The sequence below is a fragment of the Salvelinus fontinalis genome, chromosome 35 (assembly GCF_029448725.1).
Source record: "Salvelinus fontinalis isolate EN_2023a chromosome 35, ASM2944872v1, whole genome shotgun sequence".
Taxonomy (NCBI): Eukaryota; Metazoa; Chordata; class Actinopteri; order Salmoniformes; family Salmonidae; genus Salvelinus; species Salvelinus fontinalis.
Genome location: NC_074699.1, coordinates 33005096 through 33018860, shown reverse-complemented (window position 1 = coordinate 33018860; position 13765 = coordinate 33005096). Strand labels below are relative to the sequence as shown.

The window sequence follows — 13765 nt, the reverse complement described above, 5'->3', positions numbered from 1 at the left end:
GGGAAGTACACGTGAATTCTTTGGATGAGGGAAGAGGAGTTTTGTTATACTTAATTTATGTATTCTACGTTGACAGAGACAGTGCACTGTATAATGATGCAGTAGTTTTGTTATACTTCAGTGGTGTGTGTGCGTGTGCGTGTGCGTGTGTGTGAGTGTTTATGTTTCTGCACTTTAGAGAGCACACTTGCTGTGACCATCTATTCAGCCAGAGGAAATTCGAAGTGGGACGGAGATCTTTTTACCACATTCCTCATAGCAGATAAACTAAGCCTTGACTATAGAATTCAATAGGTCTGACACTCTGTCATGACTGTCAATGGAGGCAGCAGACTGTAAAGTGTTTAATACGTCTCCCACAGAGCCCACAGCTCAGACTCTCCAGTTGTCTGTGTCTGAGAGCCGACTCAATGAGGCAACGAGGGCAGGATGGAAGAAGTACTTAAGTAGGCAACAGAATGACATCAGAGGGGTGCATCACAAAGCAGGATCCTATAAGTAAGCCAGCTGACTTCGATAAACATTGATATGTACTTGGGGATTTTCTATTTTATTAGGGAGGAAGCAAATTAATTTTGGGGGGAGATATATCCAGTAAATCATACCATTATAGTTTCTAGTCAGTCTTTTTCTGTGAACTGGGATTATATGGAGTTTTTTTGTTGTTGAATATTTAGGGAAGATAGCTGGTTCTTTGATCCTGCCTTGTGACATCACTTTCTGCCTCTATCACCAAACTGAGTTTGACTTGATAAATAGATAAATAGTCAGGGTTGTTTTTCCCTCAGGTTTTGTGCAAGCAGTGATTCAGAGTTTTTAAAAAGCCAGTGTTGATTTAACCTGTTATTGTACATGTTATGGGAAAGTTGGTGTCTAAACAATTGTGTCAAGAACATTTTGAAATCATTCACAATAGGGGGAGAGAAGCTGTTGCAATATTTTGAATGAAAAGTGTCAGGGAGGAAGATTTTGTAGCCTATAAACTGAGAGAACGTGAGAAAGCGTCTTCCACTGTCTGCAAGATTAGAGATTAGTAGCAGGCAAGGCCAGTAAAAGAGGCCTTTCCATTCATATCTATATGGCTTCTATTCTCATTATACGTTCACACTAAGCTCAGATGAAAGTATTGCTGGAGCACTGTGAAGAGGACTTGTTGGAGTGGAGAGAGACTTACTCTTGGACTGGCAAAGCTGGTCTCTGTGAGTTTCTCTTTCTCTCTCTGTCTCTGTCTCTGTCTCTGTCTCACATGTTCTCCTCCTCTCTCCTCCCTTCCCCCCCACCCCTCTCCTTCTAATCCTATCTGCCGTTCATTCACTGGCTGCGTCTTGACAAAGCCCAGAGGGTATAGAGAGTTCCGGACATCCTTGGGCATTCTGTCATGAACAACCGGAGAGGGTGGATAATTCCTCTGACACTGCAGCAGTAGCACACAGAACCCCAGACGCAACAGATTACCTCCCAGAATAGAAACACCACAAATGATTCCCAACGTCACACCGCCTGGGAAAAATACTTCCTATTTTTATAAGGGGGGTCTGTCGAGACGGGGCTAGGGTGAGGTTGGGGGCAGGGGTTTAGGGTGAGGTTGGGGGCAGGGGTTTAGGGTGAGGTTGGGGGCAGGGGTTTAGGGTGAGGTTGGGGGCAGGGGTTTAGGGTGAGATGGTGTTGTGTCTCGTCGCCACTCTCTCTTTCAATTCAATTTCAACTTAAGGGCTTTATTGGCATGGTTAACATATGTTTACATTGTCAAAGCAAGTGAAATGGATAATAAACAAAAGTGAAATAAACCATACAAATGGACAGTAAACATTACACTCATAGAAGTTACAAAAGAATAAAGACATTTCAAATGTCATATTATGTGCAAATAGTTAAAGTACAAAAGATAAAATAAATAAACTTAAATATGGGTTGTATTTACAATGGTTTTTGTTCTTCACTGCTTGACCTTTTCTTGTGGCAACAGGTCACAAATCTTGCTGCAATGATGGCACACTGGTATTTCACCCAGTAGATATGTGTTTATCAAAATTGGGGTTGTTTTCAAATTCTTTGTGGACCTGTGTATTCTGAGGGAAATATGTGTCTCTAATATGGTCATACATTTGGCAGGAGGTTAGGAAGTGCAACTCAGTTTCCACCTCAATTTATGGGCAGTGTGCACATAGCATGTCTTCTCTTGAGAGCCAGGTCTGCATACGACGGCCTTTCTCAATAGCAAGGCTATGTTCACAGTCTGTACATAGTCAAAGCTTTCCTTAAGTTTGAGTCGGTCACAGTGGTCAGGTATTCTGCCACGGTGTACTCTCTGTTTAGGGCCAAATAGCATTCTAGTTTGCTGTTTTTTTGTTAATTCTTTCCAATGTGTCAAGTAATTATCTGTTTATTTCTCATCATTTGGTTAGGTCTAGTTGTGTTGCTGAGCTGGGGCTCTGTGGGGTCTGTTTGTGAACAGAGCCCCAGGACCAGCTTGCTTAGGGGACTCTTCTCCAGGTTCATCTCCCTGTAGGTGATATCTTTGTTATGGAAGGTTTGGGAATCGCTTCCTTTTAGGTGTTTATAGAATTTAACGGCTCTTTTCTGGATTTTGATAATTAGCGGGTATCAGCCTAATTCTGCTCTGCATGCATTATTTGGTGTTTTACGTTGTACACTGAGGATAATTTTGCAATTTGGTGTTTGTCCCATTTTGTGAATTCTTGGTTGGTGATCGGACCCCAGACCTCACAACCATAAAGGGCAATGGGTTTTATATCTGATTTTGGAATTGTTAGCCAGATCCTAATTGGTATGTCGAATTTTATGTTCCTTTTGATGGCATTGAAGGCCCTTCTTGCCTTCTCTCTCTCCGACTACCTCTGTCTGTCTGTCTGTCTCTCTCTCTCTCTCTCTCTCTCTCCCTGCCTGGCCCCTGAGTTCACTTCCTTTCTCTAGAGACGAGGCCCCTGTAATCCCCCTAGGGGACGACTTGAGGGGCCACTCCACAGTCACACCACAGAGTACACACAGAGGGTTAAATCGAATGGATCCCTCCTCTCGTGAGGTGCGAATAAGCAGTACCAAACTTTAGAGACATTGACATATTAGAAATTAAAATGTTTAAATGTTGTTTTTTAAATGTTTTTTTTATATTTGTCATTTTGCGCACAAGCAGGAGTGTGTTCTGTTGATTGTGTGCGACCCACTCTATTCAGGTAATTTTTTGTTCTGTTAGACTAACATTGTGTGACAGAGTGCTGGCACCAGGACAGACAGACCCATTGATCGATCGACAGGCAGACAGGCAGACAGACAGACTAACAGACAGAGAGAGCTGAGACCCATACAGACAGACTAACAGATAAAGAGAGCTGAGACCCAGACAGACAGACTAACAGACAGACAGACAGACAGACAGACAGACAGACAGACAGACAGACAGACAGACTGAGAGAGCTGCGACCCAGACAGATAGACTAACAGACAGAGAGAGCTGAGACCAAGACCGACAGACCCATCGATCGATCGACAGGCAGTAAGGCAGACAGACAGACAGACAGACAGACAGACAGACAGACAGACAGACAGACAGACAGACAGACAGACAGACAGACAGACAGACAGACAGACAGACTAACAGACAGACTAACAGACAGAGAGAGCTGAGACCCAGACAGACAGACCCAGTCAGACATGGCTAAACAGACAGACAGACAGACAGACAGACAGACAGACTAACAAACAGACTAACAGACAGAGAGAGCTGAGACCCAGACAGACAGACCCAGTCAGACATGGCTAGACAGGGCTGTTTGAAGTAAGCCAACAGTTCAGGGACTGTTTTATCTGTGGGGTTTCTGTCATTTGATGGTGGCAGACGTTTCAAGGGTCTTTTTTAAAGCACTGATAACAGGATTGGCTAGTGATCAGAGAGGAGCAGTCACAACAACAAGACAGAAGATAAAACTTAATTCACTTTATTGTCCGTTGTTTTACCACAAATCTTTCTGTTTTGGTAGAATGTAAACGAGCTAAGGTTGCACAATTCCAGTCACCTTCCCAAAATTCCTACGTTTTCTAGATATTCTGGTTGGAAGACGAGACGAGAATAAGGACGAGAATAAGGACGAGAATAAGGGGAAATACTCCAGTGAATTTGTGGAAAGTTACCAGAATTTTGCAATCCTAAAGCAACATTAATTTCCCATTGAAAGTGTGGTTTTTGTACAAGCTTCCATCTTGTAAGCTAAGGGTTAAAAATAGTTACATTTGCATAGAGACAGAAAAACATTTTATAGTCATTCATAATCTATTTAAATAAAAGTGATATCACAAACATGAATACACAAATATAATAAACAATTTGCCTATTCAACTAAATAAACCAACAGTACTCAAGGTTCCAAGAAATCGAGTTAGCACTTTCTTCATGTCAAAAGTGTAAAAATGCTTTTAAACCTTTCAATCTTTGATAACGAAAAATACCTCTGTTTGGATTCTGTACCAGGGTAACATTTATAAATTGATGTTCATTCATGGACAAGCTCATTTCTCATTGCCATGTCTTCAGGCCCCAGAGTAATCTATAAAGAATGTACATCAGCCAGCATTATCAGTCAGCTCTCTAAAGTAGGGAGAGTCTCTTAGAAGGGGGTTTAAAACGGAACCCTGAAGACAAGAGAGAGAGGGAGAGGGCATACCATGGGAGTGGTGTCAAGTGGCCGTTTGTCCAGCTGGCTAGAGTGTGTGTGCGTGTGATTGTGTGTGTATGTGTGTGCAAATGCATGTGTGTCTTTGTGTCCGTCTATGAATGTGTGTGTGAGACTGTTTTTGTGTGTGTGTCCATTCATTTGTGAATGTGTGTATGTGTGTGTGTTTAGAATCCTTCCTTATCTTTGAAGAAGTGCCGGGATGGGATGGCTGACTTGTCGAGATGAATCCACTTCTCTGGTTCAGAGACAGGAGACAGGAGAGGGACTGCCTGTCTATTTACAGAGCAGCCAGGACTCCACTGCATCTACGCGCAGTGGATATCCTAAGAGTCTGGTACTACAGGACGGCTGGTGTGAGTGGAGGGCTCTACTGCAGGGCAGCTAGTGCTGGAGGAGATCAGTGTATTGCTGGATATTTTAGGGCAGGGGGATATAGTCTGTATGCTGGTACAATCAAGGTTAGAATGGGTCCAAGACTAGAGTGGGTCCAAGGCTGAAGCTGCACCATTAGCCCCAGCTCAGAGTGACAGTCCTCAGGTATTTCCTCCTAAGAGAGCCAGGGTTGGAGTGGACCCCGGGGAGTGTTGGAGCTGCAAGTCAGAGCGGTGTATTTCAGAACCAATCAGGGATTTATTACATCTACAACAAAGGAGGGTGGATGAAGGGAGGTGTTGCCCTTCTTTGACCACTGTGTGTTCCAGGCAAGCTATCCAGGGCTACAGTGGATCTACAGCACCTGTTTCCTGTACATCCAGGACTGGCGGAGAGGAGAACTGGATCTGCCTACACTATAATTGATTGGATTTACATAACACTTTTCCAGTGCGCAAAGCGCTTTAAATGGCGCTGTAGGCTACACCAGGCAGCTCGTCCTTCTTCCCCGAGGCAGCAGGACGCCAGCGGTCAGAGTGCTGTATGTCAGTGCATCCAGAAGGAGAGTGGATCCAGTGCTATATCTGATCTAAAACCAAGGAAGAGCATGGAGGTGTGGATGAGACCGCTGTGTTCCTAGACCACTGTGTTCCTAGACCGCTGTGTTCCTAGACCGCTGTGTTCCTAGACCGCTGTGTTCTTAGACCGCTGTGTTCCTAGACCGCTGTGTTCCTAGACCGCTGTGTTCTTAGACCGCTGTGTTCTTAGACCGCTGTGTTCCTAGACCGCTGTGTTCTTAGACCGCTGTGTTCCTAGACCGCTGTGTTCCTAGACCGCTGTGTTCCTAGACCGCTGTGTTCTTAGACCGCTGTGTTCATAGACTGCTGTGTTGATAGACTGCTGTGTTCCTAGACCACTGTGCTCCTAGACCGCTGTGTTCCACTGTATTAGAATCCTCTTGTCTTTCTGAGAGGAAGACAGCCATCGGCCGCCATTATGACGGAGTGGACACTCCTCAAACGTCTCCTGGACGCCGTCCACCAGCACTCCACCATGATTGGACGCCTCTGGCTCACCGTCATGGTGATCTTTCGCCTCCTCATCATTGCCGTGGCGACTGAGGACGTGTACGCCGACGAGCAGGAGATGTTTGTGTGCAACACCCTGCAGCCGGGCTGCACCACAGTCTGCTATGATGCCTTCGCGCCCATCTCACAGCCGCGCTTCTGGGTCTTCCACATCATCAGCGTCTCCACTCCGTCTCTCTGTTTTATCATATATACGTGGCATAATCTGTCCAAGCTGCCGCAGGGACACAGAGGGCAGGGCCAGGGGGTTAACCCAAGGGACATGCCTCGAGACGGGGGGAAGGATGGAGGTCGAGAGGCATTCAACCGGAGCTGTGACTCGGATAGCTGCTCCATCCGTTCGCACCGGCACTTAGGTCACAGCTTGGCCAATGTCTTGGAGGGAATCGCTGCCCAGAGTCAGAGCCTCCTAAAGGGAGCTGCCACTACTACAGCCACCACAGCCACCACAGCCACGTCTCTAACCCAAGCCAGGGCTCGAGTCTACAGGAATAGCCACTACGATGCACCGGGGGGTCCTGGAGGTGGAGGAGGAACCGGAGGCGTCCTCTCCAAGTACTACGTGTTCCATGTGTGTTTCCGGGCGCTGCTGGAGGTGGGCTTTGTCATGGCCCAGTGGTTTCTCTTCGGCTTCCGAGTGCCCGTCCACTTTTTGTGCAAGGCCCCACCCTGTACGCAGCCCGTGGACTGCTACGTGTCACGGCCCACAGAGAAAACCATCTTCCTCCTCTTCATGTTCTGCGTGGGGCTCTTCTGCATCCTCCTCAACCTTCTGGAGCTTAATCATCTAGGATGGAAGAAGATCAGACACTCAGTGAGGCTCCGGGAGGGAGGATCATGGGGGAATTATGGGGTAGAGAAAGGGAGGCAGGAAACCTTTGAGACTTTCTCTCCCGACAGCCCCTCACTGATGTCGTCTCTCGGCCTTAGGGATGTCACCAGTACGACGTTGCTACCGACCTTGGATCTGGTAGTTGACCACCGGCCTGACTGGACCTGTGCTGGGAACTGTTCCCCATTTAATAAGGAGCCTGATGCTGGTATAGAGACAGGGCTGCAGCTTCCCAACAACCAGGAGCTCCAGAGAGGAGAGAGACAGCTTTTGAAGAGCCAAGGGGAGGGCTGGAAGTCCAAGCTGCGCAGTACAGAGGTCTGGATATGAATGAAAGAATTGAAACGCTGTATAGTGCTTTGGCATTATTCCATGACAACTACCAGGAAATGGCTTATGTTACAGTACGCTGTATTTGCAAGTCCATACAGATGTACTGTAGTACTCATCACTGGTAATGTTTCCCAAGAAAATACACCAGAGTACCTGAGTGTCTGAGGTGTGGATATGAGCGAACATTTGACCAAGCTTCCCTCAGCACTGTGCTGTTTACAACTGTGGTTCTCAAGCATTTATGACGCACAAAAACCTTTAGGAATAGTGACACATTTTGACTGACTCAAACTTTTTGACTAAAGCTAGAATAGAACAAGTCGTTCCAGCCACAACCCAAAAGATTTCAGCCCTCACCTGTCATTTGGGAATCACTGGTCTATAGACATGATATACTTGGTGAGTCTTAAAACCTGAAATCCACTAAAAGGATGAAAATGTACATTTTCCACCAATGTTGTACCTTACCAAGGTCAGTTCTATGGGTGTCAATTGTTCTATACGTGGAAAATGTTACTTTGTAGCAGGGCTCTGAGCCCTCAATTATGAGGGCTATTTATATAATTTGTATATTTCAATTGAAAGCTATGGAAGGGCTGAAGTCAATTCCATTTCCACTCAAGTCTATTCAGGAAAAGAATTCATTGTCCATCACTTTCAATACTTAAAAAAAGTTTTCATTCACTGGGTTGGTCATTAGAATGGAACTGAGCCCAACCTGCTAAGGTGAGTGTGTAGAGACACATACATACTGGAACTGTGCTGTGTATGGTAGGAACAAATAAATACGAAAAAGGCAAATGTGTTCAAAGTTTTTAAACAATTTTAAAACAACATCAAAGATGGCTCAGTATTTGCTTTTCATTTATTTACGCAATATACAGTACGTATTAATATATTCATTTACAACATCAATAAAACACATTTTATATAGATTATGTTACAGAAAAGAAATAAAATACAAAACGGAGGTCATGAAGTATGTACAGCCAGTTTCCATTGACTACGTTTGGGGTGAAGTGACACTGAACAGAGTGGTTCTAGAGCTGGTTAAGTAGAGCAAAGAGAGCGTTAACAGTGGACATGGACATATCGTCCAGCTGTAGTGTTGGGGAAGTGTCATGTCAGTCATCTCACAGTGGTTTGTCCCAAATGGGACGGACACACACACACACACACACACTGTCAACCATCAGACAGACACCTTCAGAAAGCAGCAGGCTATTACAGAACAGAAGGGCTTCAGAACAATCTTCTTCCACATTGAAGCTTTTTCCATCTCTTATGCTGCCTCCTACAAAATCTCTTTTCTCTCTCACAATCAAATCCATGGCTGCAGTCTTCCTTTTTAAATCATGCAAACAGCGGTTTTCCATATTCACTAGCATTATGAAAACAGTGTGTATTACCTTTAGACACCGTTGGACATGCTCCTATACTTCCCCTGTTGTTTAGTTCGTGTAGTTGGTCCAGAACATGGAAAAACTTAGAGGAAGAAGATGCTTAAGAATGTTGAAGTGTATTTTGGTAGAAATACCTAATCCAGACTTTTGGGTAAAGGGAATGTCCACACACTACAGTGGCTTTTTAAATACTGTTTTTCTAAATTAAAAAGGAAAACAAATGACCATACAGGATGATGATTCAGTTATGTCATTGTTGTTCAATCATTCTGGAGTTATCCATTCTGTTGAATGGTGAACATGTAAAATCCAGAGCTATATATACACAGTACATAATACTTATTATAGGGCTCTGATAAATTCCATTCTCAGCAGAGAGAGAGAGAGAGAGGCTATTGGCAGTTAAAAACCAACTATCAGGCTAAAGAGACGTGTCAATTAGAAGGTCAGGTCAGAGCAGTGCTGTACTTCCTAAATAAGCCCAGGGTTATCAGACTTCAGACATGATACTAGACAGGCATATCTCATTAAAGGCACACTTCATTGCTTCTATTTCTGGTCACCTGTGAGGCCTTAGATAACACGTGTTTGTTTTGGAGGCTTGAGAGTCTTTGCAAGTGCAAAGTACAAAGACAAAGAAGAGCCTGATTGATGTGAATCAAACAATGTTAGTTTTGTTTGTGTGTTTGGTTTCGAGTGTGTAAGTACTTTGTGGTCCTACCACAGGGGAAAGAAAAGTGACAGAGTATGCCTTTAATGTGTATCATTTTGAGACTTCATTCAATCTACAATGGTGGTCTGACGTTACATGGCAGACAAACTGTTTCATCACATACAGTACATATCGTGGTCCATATCAATCTATATATTCACCATGGCGATAACTTAACAGACGGTACTGATGTGATATAGATATTTCCTCTCATGGTGAAGGACATAGAAAGTGCAGTGCTTGAGGAGAAACTAGAAAACATACAGTATGTGCATGTCCGGAGCTGCGCGTTCTGGTCTAAAGCTTCAGTGCAATACAGACGACATTTTAAAAAGCACTTAAAAAGTCCACGTGGGTCAAGGCATTCACCCCCGTCTGACACAGAACAGTGGTACAGTCCTTAGAGGAGTCTTTACGTCACAGTAAGACCAGACCATGTAAACACAGAGAGAGAGAGGGACATTCAGAGTTATAAAATCAGTTCCTTACAGTTTAAAAATATGTGTTTGGGATAACACTTAAGAGCACAACAGGCAGACAGGCAGGCAGGCAGACGGAGGTACAGAGAGACAGACAACAGGAACAACTCTGGACACATGTTAAAGCCTATAATAACCTAGAACTAGGGACTAGAGTTTGTCTTGGTCAGGTAACATGGTCAGGCATAACTCCTGGCCCTACAGATAACAGCAGAGAAAAGGAACAAAAAGACCACTCCTAACTCAACATCACCACTTGAAGAAGAGTTATACAGGAAACCCCGAACCAAACGGAGATGCACAGTAGCAATGTGGATTTCTCCAGGAGACTCCATTTTGTTTTCTCATGGTGGCAGATCATGAGAAAAGCATCATCTTTGATAACCTGGAATGACTTTTCTTCAGTTTACAACCAGAAAATATTTCAAACCATAAGTGGTTTCTGTTACACAGCGATTTTCAGGTGATTATTTTAGTCGTCTTGTCTGATGGCGTCACCTGTAGCTGCTCCAAATGGAACACTGTTTGGGGGAGGAACCCTGATTTTCACATTTCACAAACCATGAAAAGAACAATGTAGAAAATAAATATTGTAAAAGACAAAGAGAAAAGTAGTAGACTTATTGAAAAGCAAGGCGTCGTCATCTGAGGAGGATGTTGATGAAGTGTGTTGTGATCAATTTCATCTGGCGATTTCATGGAGTTTGTGGTTTGGGTTAGGGGCTGTGTGGGTGCTGGGGTATTGGAGGGTCGTAGTCTGGGACTTGGGATTACATGTCGTTTTGACAATAAATTAGACGTAGGTTTGTGCTAGGAGTTGTTGTGCTGAAATCCCAAATAAACCCATATCCCCTCTAACCCCTACACACTCCTATTGATCTTAAAGGATTGGTATTAACAAGATCACATTTACTTCACTCTGCCTTCTGATAGACTGCTTAGAATGTCCACTTCCTTCCTTATACCTGTCCAATCTTTTCAGATCTACAAAAGTGTCTCGGGTATAGGGTCGATTTGGGATTGAGAACTGTGTTTCTAAGGCTGAGGGTGTAAGGGTAGGGACTGGAGGCTGGGGGTTGATGACTGGAGGCCTGAGGGTGGGGTTTGAAGTCTGATGGAATGGACAATGTGTATAATCCCAAATCTACCCCAAGACCCTGCGCCCCACGCACCTGTGGAGATCTGAGTGGATTCGACCGGTGCAATCTATATGGAAATAGCTCTCAGATCAAAATAACAAAGTCCTCTCAGATGTCCACAGGTGCGTAGGGTGTAGGAACTAGGGGAGGCTGTGAGGAGGTTGGGCTCGGGAGTTTGGTCCCTGATTGGGTGGTGTCCTGTCCATTCCTGTCTCACTGGGGCAGGGGTACGATAACCTCCACATAGTTGATTGGGAAGAAGCCAGAGTCTCCGTTTATCATGCCTTCATACCAGTTGTCATCTATCTGGTTGGTGAGGATGATGATGTCACCCTCCTTAAAGCCCAGCTCGCCATCGTTCTCTGGCTCAAAGTCATACAGGGACCTGGCACATGGCTGGTCCAGCACCTCCGATTCTGGAGGGAGGGAGAAGAAGGGGTGGGGGGAGTGGGAGGAGAAGGGGTGAGGGAGGGAGGAGAAGAGGTGAGGGGGGAGAGGGAGGAGAAGGGGTGAGGGAGAGGGAGAGAGGAGAAGAGGTGAGGGGGGAGAGGGAAGGAGAGGGGGATGGGGGTAGGAGGAGAGGGAGAATAATAGAGAACTGTCAAACACCAGCATGTATCGTCTTCTGTTCCCAGGAGTGTCTCTTCCTCTGATACGGATCTGATGTGGGTTGGTGCAGCAAAACAAACCCAACACATTAAGACAAACATACAGTGGTGTGATAGTGACAGAATGGAGGAGTAGAGGACACTTATAGTAGACTGGGTTGTTGTTGGACCAAGGTATGAGTGTGTGTGTGTGTGTGTGTGTGTGTGTGTGTGTGTGTGTGTGTGTGTGTGTGTGTGTGTGTGTGTGTGTGTGTGTGTGTGTGTGTGTGTGTGTGTGTGTGTGTGTGTGTGTGTGTGTGTGTGTGTGTGTGTGTTACTCACGGTGGCCGTTGAAAGTGGGACTCTCTGGCCAGGACAGAGGAACGGTGGTGAAGGGATCAGCTGGGTGAGAGATGGATGGAGAAACATGGAGATGGAAGATGAGACAAGCACCAACAAACACAATGCCTGTAACTGTCAGGTTTTGGCCAGGACTGTTCTGGTTTTGGTCACTAGATGTCCCCATTGCACCTTTTTTGAACCTTTTGTTTTTTTCCTTGCTCTAATTATTGTTTGCACCTGTATGTCGTTCCCTTGTTAGTATTTAAACCCTGTGTGTTCCTCAGTTCTTTGCTCAGTGTTTGTATGTTAGCACCCAGCCCCAGCCCAAGCCTTGTTGTGAACATATATTTTCTCTTGTTGGATTTTCCAGAGGTTCTCTGGTTTTGTTCTTGTGTATTTTGGATTAGTCTTTTGAGGTTTGTTTTTTCCCTTGCTGTTCTTACCACTTTGGATTTTTTTTGTATTTTGGAAGATATCCATTTTTTGCCTTTTGGCTTTATTTTGGACATTGTGGATTTATATTCTTTGCTTGAAGATCTTGTTCTTTTATTAAACCACCATCTTTAGTACTGCTGTGTCTGCCTCATCTTCTGGGTTCTGCCGATTATTAGTGACTGTTTCTCGCACCGGGTCTTGACAGTAACTTTCCTAAAATTCCCAGGTTTTCCAGAAATCCTCAAAGGAGGACCCCCGGATGTACTGCTTTTTCAATCCTGATTCCAGGAATCTTCCAACACCATTTTTTTGTTTTTGAAATGTACGTGAATTTTGCGACCCTACCGTACTCATGACATGATGACACCTACCATGGTTGAAACAGCAACCAATATCTGATGAATGAATAATAAATTGACTGACGCCTCCTGAGTGGCGCACTGCATCACAGTGCTAGAGGCGTCACTACAGACCCGTGTTTGATCCCAGACTGTGTTGCAGCCGGCTGCGACTGGGAGACCCATGAGGCGGCGCACAATTGGCCCAGCGTCGTCCGGCTTAGGGGAGGGTTTGGCCAGACGGGATGTCATTGTCCCATCGCACTCTAGTGACTCCTTGTGGCGGGCCGGGTGCATGCACGCTGACTTTGGTCGCCAGCTGTACAGTGTTTCCTCCAACACATTGGTGCGGCTGGCTTCCGGGTTAAGTGAGCAGTGTGTCAAGAAGCAGTGAGGCTTGGCGGGGTCGTGTTTCGGAGGACACAAGGCTCTCAACCTTCACCTCTCCCGAGTCCGTACAGGAGTTGCAGCGATGGGACAACACTCTAACTACCAATTGGAAATCACAAAAATAAACTGACAAACTTTAATCTGAGGGATAACAGCTTTTATTTTCATCTTGTAAACCTGTTACAGATGTGATCTTTTCAGTGTGCTATTTGTAACTGCTCTTAGCGGTGTAGGGTGAAGTTGACCTTAAACGCTGATCCTGGGTCAGTTTTGCATTTTTCCCACTAATGGTTTAACCCAGAGCAATTTTCATGAAAGTTGTTACACCCTCTAACCACAAGAGGGCAGAAAACAGCTTTTTCAAAGTCACATTGATGGAGCCAAAGAACTAGCAAGTTATTATTTGGCTAAAAATGATCATGACTTCACAAGAGTTTTGATTTGTCTCAGATTATCTCTAGAGAGTCAGAATAAGTCCTTCTTAAGACTATGTATGGGTGCGACACCTGTTTGATGTGATCAGTCCAAGTATACCTACTTTTCTCATTTCCATTTACTGTGTGATTGATCTGGATGTCTGCAAAGAACCACAGAAACATATAACATGACTTATGACTTGGGAAA

General features: G+C 44.9%; 2 protein-coding genes across 3 annotated transcripts in view; one reads left to right on the top strand and one right to left on the bottom strand.

Moving 5' to 3' along the window:
• Positions 1-5876: 5876 nt before the first annotated feature.
• On the top strand, positions 5877-8124 carry gjd6 (gap junction protein delta 6). The gene has a single exon (XM_055900028.1). The coding sequence runs from the start codon at positions 6060-6062 to the stop codon at positions 7311-7313; it is 1254 nt and encodes a 417-aa protein (XP_055756003.1). The 5' UTR covers positions 5877-6059; the 3' UTR covers positions 7314-8124.
• The window catches only part of sh3gl3a (SH3-domain GRB2-like 3a), a 43813-nt gene continuing 38165 nt past the window's right edge, over positions 8118-13765 (bottom strand). Inside the window, exons 9-11 of one of the 2 annotated variants that reach the window (XM_055900029.1) lie at positions 13680-13718; positions 11979-12038; positions 8118-11465 (exon numbers count right to left, since the gene is read on the bottom strand). In XM_055900029.1, the coding sequence (XP_055756004.1) occupies positions 11263-11465; positions 11979-12038; positions 13680-13718 (302 nt within the window). In that variant the 3' untranslated portion in view covers positions 8118-11262. The remainder of the gene's footprint in view (positions 11466-11978; positions 12039-13679; positions 13719-13765) is intronic. The other variant, XM_055900030.1, reaches the window with a different exon arrangement.

Excerpts from the sequence above, each read along its gene's own strand:
- gjd6 (XM_055900028.1), top strand. The coding sequence starts at position 6,060 with ATGACGGAGTGGACACTCCTCAAACGTCTCCTGGACGCCGTCCACCAG.